An 18,736-nucleotide genomic window follows, 5' to 3' on the forward strand; every position below is an offset into this window, starting at 1 on the left:
GTTCAGTGATATACAAGTTACCTTTACTGCTGCACACATAATATATAATACTTTTGCGGCTGGAACCCAATTGATCTGATGGTTTTCTGTATTTGCGTCCCTCATCGGCCAAATATATTGCGACAATGAGGCTGAATTTCGCTTATCCCTGTGTCTAAATGAATAGCTTTGATGCCTGAATCGTGCCTTAAATCAGTTAGATCAGTAAGTGTGTTAAATCAGTAAGATTGATTGATAGATTTACCTCTATAATATAGATCCGTTCAAGATAAAGTGGCTGTGTGGTAGAAAGCTTGCTGCCGGTCCCGGGTTCAGTCCCACTGCGTGGAACCTTGGACAAGTGTCTTCTACTATAGCCTCGGGCTGACCAAAGCCTTGTGAGGGGATTTGGTAGACGGAAACTGAAAGAAGCCTGTCGTATATGTATATTTATATGTGAGTATGTGTGTGTCCGTGTTCGTCCCCCCGCTATCGCTTGCTGATGTGTTTAAGATACTGATAGAATAAGTACTAGGCCTACAAAGAATAAGTACCGGGAGCGATTTGTTCAATTAAAACCCTTTAAGGCGGTGCTCCAGCATGACCGCAGTCAAATGACTGAAACAAATAAAAGAGAATGAAAAAAAAAAGAAAAAGAAAAAGAATATGTGTCCATAATGTTCTGGCGGACCAAAAAACTTCTAAAGAGCTGAACCGAATAAGATTTTAACTAGAAAGTATCACAAAGCAGAACAATATGTTTTGATAACGGTTGATATATCTCAATCTAAAAACAAGGACTTCCCAGCTGAAGAAAGATACTCTAAAACACCGAACCATGAACTTATATCCTCGATTAAGGTAAAATACATATATTTGCTTCATTCATTCCATTCTCTTGAACTTCATATTTACACTTTTGCCATAACTATATTTTTACCTCCGCCTTGGCTAAGGCGGAGGTATTGTTTTCAGTCGTGTCTGTTTGTTTGTTTGTCTGTGGATGGATTCGGATGAAACTTTCAGGGATGTTTGGCTTCGTGACTGGCACGAACTGATTAGATTTTAGGATTAATCCGGTATCAGACAAGGATTCTGTATTATTTTTTTTCTTTTTTACATAATTTTTGAGAGCGGTTGGGTTCATTTTTAATATTCTCGTTTGTGAGAGCAGTCGAGTTTATTTCAGATATTCTCATTTTAAAAAACCATCTCTGGCTAATCGTTGGCGTTGCCTTGGCGGAGGCTTGCGCTCTCTGGGTGTTCTTGCTTATATATTCTTTTGAGCTCTTTCAGTGAATAATACCTTAACTTTTAAATGAACAGATATGTCTATTGTGTGCGTACCTGCGTTTGTGTGTGTGTGTGTGGGGGGGGGGGGGTGCGTGCGTGCGCGTGTGTTATATGTGTGTGTGTGAGCGCGCGCCCCTGTTTGTGCGTGAAAGTATACGTCCATACCCTCGTTAAATGATTATAATTCAGTATTAAATAATTAATTCAAATATAATTATAAATGTTTTCCTTGTCAGAATGAATATTTCTATTATATGCTACGCAACATTTTGTAAATTCCACCTTTATATTTTCAGCGCATGCGTCTATGTGTATGAAAAAACAAGATGGTATATTAGTTTGACGTTCGGATGAGAAAGTTTTTTACTTTTCGCGCCTACGCTCTTCAGCAGAAAGGAATAAGAGAAAATAAACAGAGACAGAATATAAAAAAAAACTTGTAGATTTAGCGATCAAACATGACGATGCTTGTATATATATATATATATATATATATATATATATATATTGTGCATGTATATGCATATATTTGTATATATGTATGCATATGTGTGTATGTGTGTGCATATTTATGTGTATATTGCATGTAAGCATATTTGTTTGTAAGTGTGAATATAAGTATATACATATTTTATGCGCAGTTAAAATAATTAGCTGAAAATGAGGAGGAAGAAAGATTTAACACAGCTGAACTGCTCAAGCATCGAAGTATCAAAAATTGCATCAAATAAATTTTTCCTGAAGTTCTTCTCAAGTTTTAACTTGAAACGTATTATAAAATCTATGGCGCAGTTATATTTTGTGTGCTTAATTATTCGATTCTATCGGCTGCTTGTACTTATTTATGAGTATATGTTTTAATGTACCTCGTGTATTATCGGTCACATTCGGAAAATAGGTTTTCTTTCATTTTCGCACAAACATAAAGTGAAACACATTTATATACAGCTCCGTAGTCTTCTAGATGAAATAGCGAATTATACATGAGTATATATACATAGACTAGAACTTAAAAAGGTGAAAGTAAGAGATGAGATAGTGTATAAGGGGGGAAGGATTCCATGCAAGGCGGTTCTCTGGTGCGTGTTTTTAATAAGTTTTAAATTGTACGCTGCAAACAGTGAAAGGGAAGAGAGAAGGAACATCGGAAAGAGGAAAGCACGGAGAAATATAAGAAATAAAGTAGAGGAGAAGAAAGGAGAGAAAGAAAGAAGGGGAAGAAGAAGAAAAAAAAGGAAGGAAAAGGAGGAGGAGGAAATGCGGGGGGGGAGGGAGACAATGACGAAGACAGCGACGACGACGACGACGACGATGACGACGACGACGATGACGATGACGATGAAAATGGTGGTGGTGGTGGTGGTGGTAATGATGGTGAAGAAGTGGAGGAGGAGGAGGAGTAATTGAAGCAGATGATAAAGATGACGCTGCCGATCGATAGAAAAAAAAAATGAAATGGAAGAAAAACTTCGACGCTTTTGTTTCTGCTTTGCCACACCCATAATGGTGGATTTGTTTCGCCCACGTAATAATAAATAGCATTTCCCCCTCTTTCAGGTGGAGTAAAGGGAGTAACTTTGTCACTTGTCACATTAAACAGACTGTAGTATATCCATCATTTCAAAGAAACATTTCTCGTTAGTTACAACTCTCGGGGACGAAAAACACCTATATTTCACTTAAGTTTCTGTACCGCTACGCGACCACGCTCTCTGTAAAGCGAACGAAAGATAAGTTAACAATAGAAATGGAGTTAGTTTATCGGTGATAAGTTTCGGTCCCATTTAAATTTCGATAAATTACACTTATCCAGAGGATTATGGCAGTGAAAAGCAAGGCATTTACTGAACTTAAACTGTGTGTGTGTGTTTAATATATATGTGTGTGTAGAAGGCTTAGTAGTTAAGATGTTGTACTCATGATCGCAAGGTTATGGTTTCGATTCCTGGAGCGATGCGTTGTTTTCTTGAGCGAAACACTTCATTTCACGTTGCGCCAGTCCACTGAGCTAGCAAAAGTGAGTAATCCTGCGAAGGGCCGGCGTTCCGTCCAGTGGGGTGGATATATCCGCCATAGAATCCCGGGAAACCTATGACTCGTGAAGGGCCTTTGATCCTTTTTTTTGTTGTGTTTATATAACGGGCCCTCCTCACCACATATATCTCCATTTATCTATCTACAACCGTTTATCTGTCTATCTATCTATCTATCTATCTATCTATCTATCTATCTACTTCTCTGTCTGTCCGAATGTATGTATGTATGTATGTATGTATGTATGCATCTATGTATGTATGCATGCATGTATGTATGTATGCATGTATGTATGTATGTATGTATGTATTATGCATGTATGTATGTATCTATGCATGTATGTATGTATGTTTGTATGTATGTTTGTATGTATACAAAATACAAACGATATTGTATTTTGCCGGGTAAAAAAGAAAAAAAACTATTTGCATTAGAAACTTTCTTATATTCATTTTGTTCATTTCTGCTCGATAGCAATGGCTGTTATACAATATTTTTCTTTCCACAGTATATTACTGGTACCCAATTTATCGATTCAGAAAAATATGCCTTCATCGATAGTTAGATTCAAAATCAGAGCTTGTGAACTTCTCCAATTAATCTTATATTCGTCGACTGAAGAAAGGTGAATAGATAAACCACTTTACTGAATAGTCTAAAAAATACTACTAGGATTCGTTTACTCATTTTATCGACCCTGAATATGATGTGAACTCTTGCTAGCAAAATATACTCTTTTACTCTTTTACTTGTTTTAGTCATTTGACTGTGGCCATGCTGCAGTATCACCTTTAGTCGAGCAAATCGACCCCGGGACTTATTCTTTGTAAGCCTAGTACTTATTCTATCGGTCTCTTTTGCCGAACCGCTAAGTTACGGGGACGTAAACACACCAGCATCGGTTGTCAAGCGATGTTGGTGGGGACAAACACACACACACGAACATATACACACACATACATATGTATATATACATATATACGACGGGCTTCTTTCAGTTTCCGTCTACTAAATCCACTCATAAGGCTTTGGTAGGCCCGAGGCTATAATAGAAGACACTTGCCCAAGGTGCCACGCAGTGGGACTGAAACCAGAACCATGTGGCTGGTAAGCAAGCTACTTACCACACAGCCACTCCTGCGCCTATGTAATATTTAAAAAATAAATTAGCAAAAACAGAGGTGTAAATATTTATTCCCATTTAAACGCGGATGTATAAAAACAAACTTTACTGATGTAGATACCATAAGGGAAAAATCTCATATTGTTTTTGTTTTTTTTTTGCATTTGTTTGGCTCTTTGGCATTCTTTTTCGGTTTTGGGGTTTTCTGTAGTGTGATGTCGTGACGATCATTGCTTTCTCAAAAGCATTGTCAGTGTAAATGACGTGCATTGAAGCATGAATCGAAACCAAATCGACCGACTCCGCTATCTCAGCTTTGGTTGCCGTCTTCGCATGCGCGCACGCAACACTCACACACGCATACACATACAACGGTAGACACACGCATTACACAAGTATGCATAGCACTCACTCATGCACACATAAGCATATACACAAGCACAAACATACAATGAAGTCAGCACACTGCACACAGACGTATACACATTGTCACGTACAGAGACGCAGACGTACACCGAGGCAAACACACCACACACACACACACACACACACACACACACACCTTCTATCTCTCTCATACAAACTCACACACGCATGCCCATACACGTACTCACTCGCTTCTTTCCCAGTTACTGTTCAATATCCACAAAGGCCTGTATTAATCTATTCGGTCCTTTCTGACATTGAAAAAGTTTATTGCTTTCACTTTTGATAGAGAAGAAGTCGTGCGCGCGCACAAACACGAGCACACACACAAGTACGCACTCACGTGCATAGAAACTTATGAAGATTCATTTCGTATTGTCGCATTGATATTTAATATCCTCATAAGCTCATCTTTATCTTCTTCCTATTCTCTTTCGATTATCAACTTATATTCCAGGGAAACTCTCTCTCTCTTTCTTACTCTGTTTCTGCATGCAGGCATACATATACATACATACATACATACATACATACACATATATATATATGAATACATACATACATACATATATACATATATATATATATATATATATATATATATATATATATATATATATGAATACATGCATGTATATATATATAGATATATATGTATGAATATATGTATGTATGTATACATATACATGAATATATATATACATATAGATATACATATGTATATATATATATATATATATATATATATATATACACGAATATATATATATATATATATATATATATATATATATGTATGTGTGTGTGTGTGTGTGTATGTATATATACATATATATATATGTAGATAAATGATATGCATTTACATACATCATGTCATCATGTTTATATATTATAATGTATACATGCATGTGTATACATCTATCTATCTATCTATCTATCTATCTATCTATCTATCTATCTATCTATCTCGCTCGCTAGCAAGCTAGCTACCTGGAAAGCTCTTCTAATCGTGTTCGGATTGTTAACTTTTATCTTCTGACTGACTATGTGTGAGGAAGCTAGTCCCGTATTTTATATATATTTTTTCTAACCAATAATCTGCTGCTATGAATCTCTCACCTTTATACATACAAACGAATATAAAAGCACAGCATTGCATTAACCATAAATGAAAAAAAAAAAAAAATCGCATCCAGGGTATAGGACGGCCCATCTAACGTGAATCACTCTTAATCTGTTATCTCTTTTTTCTAATATTCGACGTAGTATTAGACTATTAAAACTCAGGTTCTCTTGTAGTGTTTCTAAACGCTCTGTCACTTACTGCACCCAAACATGAACGCGAAAATATATCTTTTCCCCTACACGGAGAGAATGCATACGTCCGAAAGAAAGAGTAACTCTATGTCTAAATATATGTGCACGAATTCAAATGTATGTATGTATGTATGTATAATAATAATAATGTTTCTCTGCCCTAGGTGTACGGAAAACACTCGGCGAGAAATGGAATAAAATTTGAAGAAAGAAGAAAAAAAAACAACATAATAATAATAATGATAATAAATATAAATCGATAAATACATACAAGCAGGGCGCAATGGGTTAAGTGTCACCATTACATATTTTTAATTTCGCGCATGCGCATTGTTTGTGTTTGATTTTCTCGACTACACAGTATTGTAGAGTCAGTTGGGCACCGTCTGTGAGAAAAAACAGCACCATATTGCAATTCACTTTGTAAGAAATTTGAAAAAGTTATGCTGCACTGCCTAGTATTCGCACCGGAAGCTCCGATACTATTTCAGAATGTATGGGTGTCAATCCGAGGACGGTGTAACCTGAGTACATGTATTAAGAGTGAAAAAAAATCAAACAGTCAGTCAACATCATGTTGTTTGAAGTGCTCCACAAGTAATGGTGACGTTATGCCTCCATTCATCTTCCTACACGGCCTCAGACTCAACGCAGTGGCCTACATCAAGTGTCTGGAGGAAGTAGTGCTGCCCTGAGTCAAGAGGGTGGCTGCTGGATGACACCATGTCTGGCAATAGGACTCTGCACCATACAGGAGAATCCAAAAGGTGAATCTAGTCATGGCTGTCGGACAATTTCTGCGGTCACATCACCCCTAACATCTGGCCATCTAATTGCCCAGACTGCAACCCCCTTGAATATTATGTGTGGGGCGCAGATGAACAAGAGACCAATAAAACTCACAGTAACATCAAAGATGAACTGAAGGCAGGGCTTATGGCAGCATTCACCAGCTTAAACAAGGAGACCATCCAGAAGAGTTGCAGGAGATTCCGAAGTCATCTGGAGGACGTGGAAGCCAATGGCGATTATATTAGATAAATTCACTCTTTAGTATTTCAAGATAACTTTATGTAATAATGGCTAATATATCTGTTTAAATGAGATGTCAGTGCTTATTTTCATTTTTGCCTAATTTAGACGGCAGTTTATTCACCGCACACTGTATGTATACACACACGGACACACATACACACACACATACTCATACACACACACAAATATATGTGTGTGTGTGTATAAAGAGAGAGAAAGAGTGAAATAGATATATATGTATGTATGTACGTATGTATATACATAAATTTTTAAATATGTATACACATACACATACCTATATAACTTCTATTAGCAATGAAACATATGTAATGTGAAATAGATAATACAAAACCAAATTTCGATTTTTCTCTTTTAATACGTAATTACTCATAAAAAAATTATAGAATGTTGGGCTTGTGAATGTATGAGTATGAGAAACGTGTATGTTCTTGTGTGCGTGCAGCTATGCATATATATATATATATATATATATATATATATATATATATATATATATATATATATACACACACACATCTATATACATATATATATGCGCATATATATTTAGCAAATGGCAATATAGTAAAATGTAAAATTATTTTTAATTATAATATATTTACAGGTGTTTCAGTGTCTATTACATAATGATTACGTAACGGAGTTCTACATAGGTTTTCAGCACACGTCATCGCCTTAGACGCAACGTTATAAGAAATGATGAACTATGTATAATGATAGGTATATATGGAATACGTCCATTATGTATCCTGGACGACTATTTTCCAAATAAGAACTAAGTACACAATAATATGATTGAGTGTTATTAATTAGCAAGAATCCCTACGATGAATCCATCCGTTTTACGGGTTCAGTCGATAGATTAATACAGTAGATAAGAAACATAACACGTATACATACACACATGCGCAAGCACATATATACACTTATACATGTGTAAATGTATGTGTGCATGTGTAATTGTGTATGCATATATATGTGTGGTTGTAAGTACATGAGAATATAGATGTGTTATTAAGTACATATATGAATGTGTACATCTGTTCAGATGTATGACTGTGAATGCTTGTGTGCACGTGAGTGCGCGTATATGTTTATACATGCATACACACACGTATATGTATGTGTGTGTATATATATATATATGTGTGTGTGTGTATATATATATATATATATATATATATATATATATATATATATATATACGTTTTATAGATATAAGGTGTGCATGTATATATATGGAAGATGCATGTATATCTATAGCAATATCGATTTAGGTAAACGCATTTAATTGTTTGAAGAGGTGTGAAAACGTATGTGTGTGGGGGTGTGCCTGTTTGTGTGCGTGTTTGTGTGTGTGTGTGTGTGTGTGTGTGTGTGTGTGTGTATGTGTGTTTACCATTCTGGTCAAAATATTTTAAGGAAGACTAGTTTATGATTCAAGTTTCTGCTCTGTATAACAGCAGCGATACATATCCATGGGAAAGCTTGTAAATTTGGGAGTAATACGGCTTGGTATCTGTGTCGTTATTCCTGTGAGAAAACAGATAACTGGAACAGACAGCACAATGTATCCTGACTTACATTGTAACTGTCCCATCAGTTCACCGCTCGGCATTTCTATGTTTTTATCCACCTCAAAACGATAAAAGGCAAACACATCCTCACTGAGTTTTGAATTCAATGCGAAAAGCGTCAGAACGAAATATGTGAGGAATGCTATCCAACGTTCAAACTGCTTTAGCTGCCACCTTCTATTACATTATTATGTTATTAAATTAATATGCCTTACATTTCAAACTACCCAAAAGCGTTGTATAATGCAATACGAATTAATTAATTATAACTAAATTAAAAATAACTACTAATTCATTTAAGTTGTCAGCGCATGGAATATTATGCAAATTGGATAAATAAGTTTAGAGCTGTTGAGGTTGTATACACAATAAATAGCTATGATTTAGCAAATTCTCTGTGAAAAAAATCGGATATTCGTCCTTAGATAATGATGCATCAAATAAGACTGAAAAGTTGTCAGATTTTAAACCCACGAGCATATGAGATGCTCGAGGCAAAGATTTTCTTTATCTTTTACAGCGAGGCTAAGATCTACTTTTGTTTTTGGGAAACGTAATACCGTATATATAAATCGACAAACACATACACGGATACACGCGTACAAAAAGAGAAAGATAGATAGATAGGTAGAGGGAGAGACAAAGAGAGAAAGAGTTATCTATATGTACATATATATATATATATAAATATATATGTTTGTGAGTGACTTGAGGAAAGAGAGTTTCGTGCGCTATCACTTTATCAAACTGATAAGTGCTAGCGTTACTTCTAAATGTTCATAAAAATATACATATACTCATATTTTGACTTCCATTTTTCCTGTTTCATCACACACACACACACACGCGCGCACATATACACATGTATCCACACACACGCACTTTGTGTACATATAGTGGATATACATAAAGTGGATATACATAAAGTGGATAAAGAAATTAATACTTGATAATAGTAAATTAAATTTGTATATCTTATTCAAACATATATACTTTCCCGTCGCTCTCTTGTTCATTAATCTTGTAGTTAGAATAACTAAGTCTAAAAATGAATAAAATGCAGGAAACGAATAGGAGAAAGAACAGAGCAAAATCTAATATCAGTGTATTCTGAAATAGTATTCAGACAAAAAACACAGATAAGAAATTTTCAAATTTGAAATTTGGAAAAAGGAAGGGGAAATAACTCATGTTTTTTAATGTCAGTGCAGTCATAATGACGGTAACTCTCGAGCAGTGAAAGAAAGAAAAATGTATTTAGGAGTTCTTTGGGTTAAAATGTCATTACATAATTTCGGTTTCGTAACTCAAGTGACGATATGCTTTGTATAAATTATGCAGTTATTATTCGAGGAATGATGAGTGTAAGTTCGAAGGGAATAGAAAGCAAAAAATTAGTTACAATGTACATTTCTGTATTTGGTGGGTAATGCATATTTGTAATATGTATGCAAATACTTTTCCTTCTATGTGTATGTACATAATTTATATACATAAATACATACATGTAAATGTATATATATATACACCTCCCTTTGTTTCTCCCTCTACCACTCTCTCTCTCTCTCCCTTACCCCTGCCTGATCACATGCTTCTGGTCACTAGTCCTTTTCTTCTTTGGCTATCGCCGAGCAAACACGCGAACTTACTTCGTCCCCACTTTCAGTTCGTGCCTCACAGCGTTCATATACACATAATTTTTCACGTCTGGCCGCATAGCCTTTTCCGTTTGTTTTCCTGTCTTGTTTTCTTTTCCGTTTGTTTTCCTGTCTTGTTTTTTGTCCGCCACTACATTCCTCCATGGCACAGGTTTAATTTGTGTATACAAATTTAATTTGCGGTCCATGGGAAGAGCTGTTTTAACGATGCGTCCTGCCCAACTCTTCGAAACACCGGTGTCAAAACGGGGGTAGCTTATGAAGGAAAATGTTCTCTATGTGGCTTGTGTGTTTTCTGTACTCTGGTTATTATTATTTTCTTGTCTACGTTTTGTTTGCAATGTCCTGTACCCAGATATGCACCTATATATACAGGTAGACGTAGGTATGCACATAGCTGTGCGTATATATGCATATACTCATTTATTATTTGTTTTATATATATATATATATATATATATATATATATATATATATATATATGTATGTATGTATGTATGTATGTATGTGCGCGTGTGCGTGTGCGTGTTTCTGTGTGCGTGTGCGCGTGTATATACATATACAACTTTAGTTTTTATACATGAATATATATATATATATATATATATATTATATGTTTGTGTGTGTTGGAACGGTCATATTTTTGCCAAGTAAACACACGCACTGTATACTTGTCTTTCACTTCAGCTTCAGTTCTTGTTTTAAAGTATTTTATTTGAAATCTTTCGTCAGACATACTGTAACTTCTGCAGCAACTCTCCATCTCACGTGTCTCCACCTGTTCTCTTTCAGGAGGAGACACATGGGACGGAGAATCGCTGAAGAGGTCACATGATGTGTAACGAAAGATTTCAGACAAGGGACACTAAAATAAAAACAATAATAATGTTAAAATGAAGGACGAGTATATAGTGAATGTGTATATTTGAATTTTATCATTCTCGGTACATGCACTGTCGAAAGATTGACACCCAAACACTCTGAAATGTTCGTAATGGATCTTTGGGCGCGAATGCCAAGCAGTACAGCATGTCGTTTCTAAATTTCGGAAACGTGTCATGATGCTGATTTTCTCAGAGACGGTGCGCAACTGACCCTACTATACCGTGTGGTCGACAAAATCAAAAACCAACAATGCACATGCGTGAAATTAAAATGTAGAATGGCTATAATTTACCCATCGCACACTATATATATATATATATATATATATATATATATATATATATATAGATATATAATACGAATAATATGTGAATATATGCATACATACGCACATGTATGTACATACCTACATCTACATGTATATATAGATGCATATCTGGGTACAGGACATCACAAAAAAAAACGTGGACAAAATGAAAAACGGAACATACACAGAGCACAGAAAACAAACAGGCCTGCACCTATTCCAAACTAAGCGTTTCGAAGAGTATATATATATATATATATATATATATATATATATATATATATATATATATATATATATATATATATATATATATATACATATATATATATATATATATATATATATATATATATATATATATATATATATATATATATATATATACATACATACATAGAAACATACATGCATACGTACATACATACATACATACTTACATACATACACAGAGATACATGCTTCCTAAAATTTGTATATCTGTACAGGCGTTCCTAGAATCTAAGCGGTTCCTGTGCGTGAATTTCTTTGAGTGGACAAACAGTGGCGCGACACTCAACTCACTCTTTAGTGCAATCAAACAAAAAACTAGTTGCACGACTGTGATTTAAACCAGGGGTTTTCAAACTTTTTGACTTGCGGACCCTTTTATATTTCAGGCTTTATCTTAGGGACCCTCTTATAAACGCTTATGAAATTTATACATAAATATTTGCTTAAAATAACATATATTTTTACATTTATTTATTTAACAGTATTTAACAAAATAGGTTTATTGTCAATTAAAAGATTTCGATTAAAAAACATATATAAAATCAAATTGCCCATAAAAAGTATTTGCTGTCCACGGACCACAGTTTGAAATCCCCTGGTTTAGACGACCAGAAGCCAAAGCAGTTCAGGTTCTTCTGATACAGGTTTACCTTCTCCTAGAAAGGAGTTCTATCGAGAACCAAGTGTTGTTTCACTCCCATTTTTTCACATGCTTATAAAGCCATAGACATATTCTACTACTCCTGGTTAGAAAAATCTGAGAAAGAAATTGGCTAAGGGGCACTTCAAATCTCTGGAACTCTCGTCCCAGTGTCTACAACCGGATGCACATAAAAGCCACATCCAGGACAAATGTACGTACACATATACACGCATACATACATACATACATACATACATACGTACATACGTACGTACATACATACATACATACATACATACATACATACGTAGACAGAGATACATACATGCTTACATATCTGTCTGTCTGTCTGTCTGTCTGTCTGTCTGTCAATGCTGTCTGTCAATCAATCAATCAATCAATCAATCTATCTATCTATCTATCTATCTATCTATCCATCAACTATTAGCGTTCGTTAAGGGTCGGATCAAAGGGTGTTCAATACCACAGTGGAGTATATTATTTTTAACTTGAGTCAAATAGTCTCTTGCTATTCTGATGTTTTTGCCGGTGTTTTCACACTCTCATCAGGCAATTCATAAACTATGTTATGACACACCTAATATATGTGTGTGTATATGTGTGTGTGTGTATGTGTGTGTATATATATGTATATATTTGTATGTGTGTGTGTATATATATATATATATATATATATATATATATATATACACACATATATATATATATATACATATATATACATATATATACATACATACATATATAAATATATATGTATATATATGTATATATATGTATATAGACATATATATATATCTATAATAATATACATGTCTAATTATTATCAACACCAATAAAAACGCTGGTATATACATGTGTTTATATGATATTTATATATATATATATATATATATGTGTGTGTGTGTGTGTGTGTGTAAGTGAGTAAGTGTGTCTGCTGTGTGCTGTGTTAGTGTGCATCAGCTGCATTTCCACAATGCATGCACGTTGTGCATTGCCTCCCTAGGTAATATATTTGAATGTTGATAACATCGCATGTATGTCTGTGTGTTTGTCATTCTGAACGTACGCTTTTCTAGTTTCTTTTTCATATCTCATTGAATATGTAAATACTTTTCATCAAAGGATGTATATATGAATATATGTACGTACGAATCTACGGATTTATCACTATATCTAAATATTTGTCTGCCTCTCTCCATCTAAATATCTCTCTCTCTTTCTCTATCTATCTATCTATCTATCTATCTATCTATCTATCTATCTATCTATCTACCTATCTATCTATCTTAAGTACTCCTTTATATGTATCTCTTTATATATCTATGTATCTGTCCTTTTATTTCGTAATCGTTCCATTAATTAAATTGCGACCGTGCTAGGCTATCGACTTAAAGAACTCTGGTCGAAGGAATCGACTCCAGCACTTATTTTTTAATGTCTGGTACTTGTTCTGTCAGTTTCTTTCGCCGAACCGCTAAATTACTGGGACGTAAACACACCAACAGTCGTCAAGCGGTGGTGGGAGACAAATATAGACAAAAAAACACACACACACACATATACGCGCGCACACGCACACACAAACACGCGCATATAAACACACACACGTGCATACACACATACTCACACACACATATACGACGGGCCTCTTTCAGTTTTTGTTTACCTACACCTATATATATATATACATATATATATATATATATATATATATATATATATATATATATATATATATATATATATATATATATATATATATATATATATATGCATCTATATATAATCGTAGGTATCTGTCTTTACTTTTCTCTCGCACCCCTTTTCTCCCCCCCTCTCTCTATCTTCATGTGTATACAAACGAAAGCAGATACACTCACGTACATATATATACAATATATATACACACACACGCACACAGACATGCACACGCACACATACATAAACACATAGTAAAATGACACGCGCAAAAGTTTTCTTTTCCAGAAGTTCCTTTTCCGAAACGATGGCTGCACCCTGTTTGAATGGTACAGCAGTTTAGGTACATATATATTTATCGTGTAATAATAATAATAATAATAATAATAATAATAATAATAATAATAATAATAATAATAAGAAGAAGAAGAAGAAGAAGAAGAAGAACAACAACAGCAACAACAACAACAACAACGACGACGACGACGATGATGATGATGACGATGATGATGATGATGATACTGACAGAACGATTTAGGCTAACCGACCAGACATAGTCATTAAAGACAAAGGAAGAAAATACTTGTAGACTAATAGATGTAGGTGTTCCCACTGACAAAAATATATCTGTAAAGGAATTTGACAAATTAAATAAATATAAGGACATGGAAATTGAAATACAAAAAGATGCGGCATCTTAAAGCGAGAACTATTTCTGCTATTGTGGGTACCCTGGGTATGATAAAAAAGAGATGTCAGAAATATCTTGATAATATACCAGGAGAACCATGTCTCGGAGAAATTCAAAAGATTGTGCTGGCACGTACTGCCCATGTCCTTAGAAAAACCCTATCAATTTAAATGTCTGTGTTGTATTACATGAAGATATTTCGCTACTGCCCCTGTCACTTACTTTCTCCAAGCTTTCATTTATACTGTAACATCCCTTATCCTTCACTCGTCCTAGGACGGACGCTGGGTGTGTCTCGGCAAGTGACTGTAGCAAACTTGCAGATTAAAAGTAAACAATGGTAACAACAACAGCAATAATAATGATAATGATAATTGGGAGTGATGTAGAAAACTAGGATTCGAACATACTCAAAAATGGTATGAACATGAACCTTGTAAATTACTAGGAAGTAAGGAATACAAGATGTTGTGGGACTTTAACATTCAGGCTGACAGACTAACAGAAGCTAGATAGCCTAATTTGGTGGTAGTAGTAGTAGTAGTAGTAGTAGTAGTAGTAGTAGTAGTAGTAGTAGTAGTAGTAGTAGTAGTAGTAGATAAAGAGTATAGGAAGTGCCTGATAATTAATTTTACAGTCCCAAATGATGAAATATTTCAATATGAGAGGTATAAAAGAAATAGCAAAGTACTAGGACCTAGCCATTTAATTACAGAGACTATGGACAATGTGGGTGAAAATATCCCAGGTGCATTGGGAACTATCCCTAAAGATTTGAACAGATGGATAGAGGAAATAGGTATGAAACCCAGTTAAGTACAGCTCCAGAAGACAGTGTTATTAGGGACAGCTAGGATACTTAGGAGGGTTCTTGACATCTAAGGTTACTTGTTGTAGCCCGATGTTATGATCTTTCTCTTTTCCAACTGTCTAATTTGTTTTGTGTATATGGATAATAATAATGATAATAATAATAATAATAATAATAATAATAATAATAATAATAATAATAATAATAATAATGATAATAATAAATAATAATAACAATAATAACAACAACAACAGCAACAACAACAACATAAACAGCAGTAATAATAATAATGATTAACGCTACGACCAGCAGCAGTATATCGCAGTTTTATATAAATAAAACTTGGTTTTGTATGGAAACGCACATGTACATGCACACACATACACACGCATGCACATGCACACACACACACAGACACACACACACACACAGGTACAATGACTAATTCTTAGAGAGACTTAAGGTAGACCTTGAAGAGGTAGAGAATGTCATTGATGGGGGCCGTGCATAGCGACGAAAGGACTTTGACAAACAAACAGATTAATGATTGTTTAATCAGTATATCAAACAAATGATTGATTAGTCCAGTTGATTTAGATAATTAAACCAATTGACTAACAATAAATAAGTGATACTGAACCAGTGCGTGTGTTACCATTATTGGTGTAATGGCCATCCTACGACCCATAAATATATAAGCCCGTATCTGTCCATGTTCACACTCACATATACATATACATTTGTCTGTACATCTGTGCATCTGTACATCTCTGTGTGTCTGTCTTAAGCACCTACCTATATATTCATAATCATTTTTGGCGTAATCTGAATACTTATGGGCTGTACAATAATACAATCACATGTAAAAAAAGTCTTTTGGTTGAAGGAAAATAGAGACGTGAATTATGTAAGATTTTAAATATTCTATAGATTGCGTAACTTATCACCTCTAAAGCATGTCTTGTGCTTCTACGTATGCAAACTTAAAATTTGCCTGTGCTTGCTGCTTTGTTCATAAACTTTCGCAAACTATCCGATTGATCACAGCCAGCTAGTGTTTAATGCTAACAACGTAGTCGTCGGACAGCGAAGATATATTAGAAAGTTGACTGTATGAATGTATATGGCTGCAGGCGAGGAGAAAAGAAAATCAAAGAAGGAATCATGAGTGAGAGAAGCGAAGACTGAAAGAGAGAGGGAGATAGACAGAGGGAGAGAGAGGGAGAGAGAGTGTGTGTGTGTGTGTAAGTGAGAGAGAGTGACAGTGAGGTCGGGAAGCATATCTACATAGACATAGAGAAAGAGAAACAGATGCATACACAGATACATAGTAACAATTATATACGGTTACATATACATATATACGTACACACACACACATGCACACACGCACATATATGCATATATACAAACATATATTATATATATATATATAATCAGTTCTCAAACATGCACACGCACACACATAAACACATGTATATCCATAAATAAATATGCATGTATATATATATATATATAATTATATTCAACAGAAAAGATGACAATGAACTGAAAAAAACTACTTCCTTGAATGGGTCTTTTTATATTTGTGTGTGTATACACACACAAACATGTATATATACATACATGCACTCACACACACGCACATATATATCTTAGTTGCAAATTTACTAGTGAAGAAATTGAAGCAGAAGTTTATTAAATACTGGTTGTTCTGATTTAATACTTATATTTAGCATCTGCCTATACACCTGACTACAGTTTGTTCAAGTTTTCATAAGCTAACTGAAAGAACATTTTAAATACATTTACATCTAGTATGCTTCATCCCCGTCAAATACATTTAGTTTAAGTTTTGCTTCTACATTTGTTTCTTAATTTAGCATAATTAACCACTGATTACATGTTTCACATGGTTTATGTCAATTCTTGCCCCGCTCTTTTCGTTGTTAGCACTGTTACTGCTCCAGATAATCAAGGAAATTAAAAGTGAAAGTGAAAGTAAATTAACAAACTTTAGACTGTAGCTGTTCACTTACCTCCAAACTATAACACTTCTGAAATGCCAACCTTCTTTTGGTTGTATCATTTTCAACATCACCATTATTACTGCACTTCATTTTCAATTCACTACTTTATCAACACACGAAAAGAAAACCGTTCTGCCTTCTATATCTGCTTTATATGTGTAGAGGTATGAATAAGCTTTTTCTTTCGTGGTTTAAGCGTTTGGTTTTTCGAGAACTATATTATTATTTTTTTTCCTTTCTTTAGCTTTAGCTTCCGAGTCGAGAGATATAATAATGGTAAAAGTTGTGTCGACGAACAGATTAGTTTTAAAAAATTTACAAACGATTTAAAATAAATACCAGTGCATGAAATAAAATTAAATATAAAAAGAAAATTACGCAGTTACGTCAGTGGCTTAGACTAGGAAGAAACTTTAACCAACTTTTCAAAGAATTCAGAGTGTCACCATTTTCTGTAAATTGTTCTCCTATTAAAAACCACAATGTCAATTTTGATAGTTGCGTCGTTTTGTATTTTCTGTGTAGCTCTCTCTCTCTCTCTTTCTTTTTTACTTTCTTTTTCTTTTCTTTTTTCTTTCTTTAATGTCTCCCAAAACAATGGAAATTAAATCACTTTGTTATTTGATCGGAACAGATTCTACGACCTACTCACAAGTTTTGGAAGTGGACGAAGGCAAATAGAAACGAATAAATAAGTAAATAAGATGCATAAAGAAACGCTACCAAAAGAATTACCTGTTGTGTTATTATGTATGTGAGCTTTTGTTGAGTTTAGAGCAGAGAACAGTAGCTTAGGCGGATGCAAGTTAGTGTATAAATTTGACGACTTGTAAGATGGGATGGTAGGAGGGCGTCGTCAAGTTGATTCAGTAGGTAGAGATATAAATAAAACGATAGAGAGAGGGAGAGAG

At 34.5% G+C, this 18,736-nt stretch overlaps 1 protein-coding gene across 2 annotated transcripts in view; it reads right to left on the reverse strand.

The window, feature by feature from the left end:
* The window catches only part of LOC106871451 (tryptophan 5-hydroxylase 1), a 270,677-nt gene that overhangs the window by 135,044 nt on the left and 116,897 nt on the right, over nucleotides 1-18,736 (reverse strand). Inside the window, exon 1 of one of the 2 annotated variants that reach the window (XM_089358349.1) lies at nucleotides 17,835-18,736. This exon is cut by the window's right edge and continues 145 nt beyond it. The exons of the other annotated variant lie outside the window; for it this stretch is intronic. Coding sequence (XP_089214475.1) covers nucleotides 17,835-17,915 — 81 coding nt within the window. The 5' untranslated portion in view covers nucleotides 17,916-18,736. The remainder of the gene's footprint in view (nucleotides 1-17,834) is intronic. 2 annotated transcript variants of the gene reach the window in all.

Source organism: Octopus bimaculoides, chromosome 10 (genome assembly GCF_046866305.1).
Source record: "Octopus bimaculoides isolate indiv1 chromosome 10, ASM4686630v1, whole genome shotgun sequence".
In the NCBI taxonomy this organism is placed as follows: Eukaryota; Metazoa; Mollusca; class Cephalopoda; order Octopoda; family Octopodidae; genus Octopus; species Octopus bimaculoides.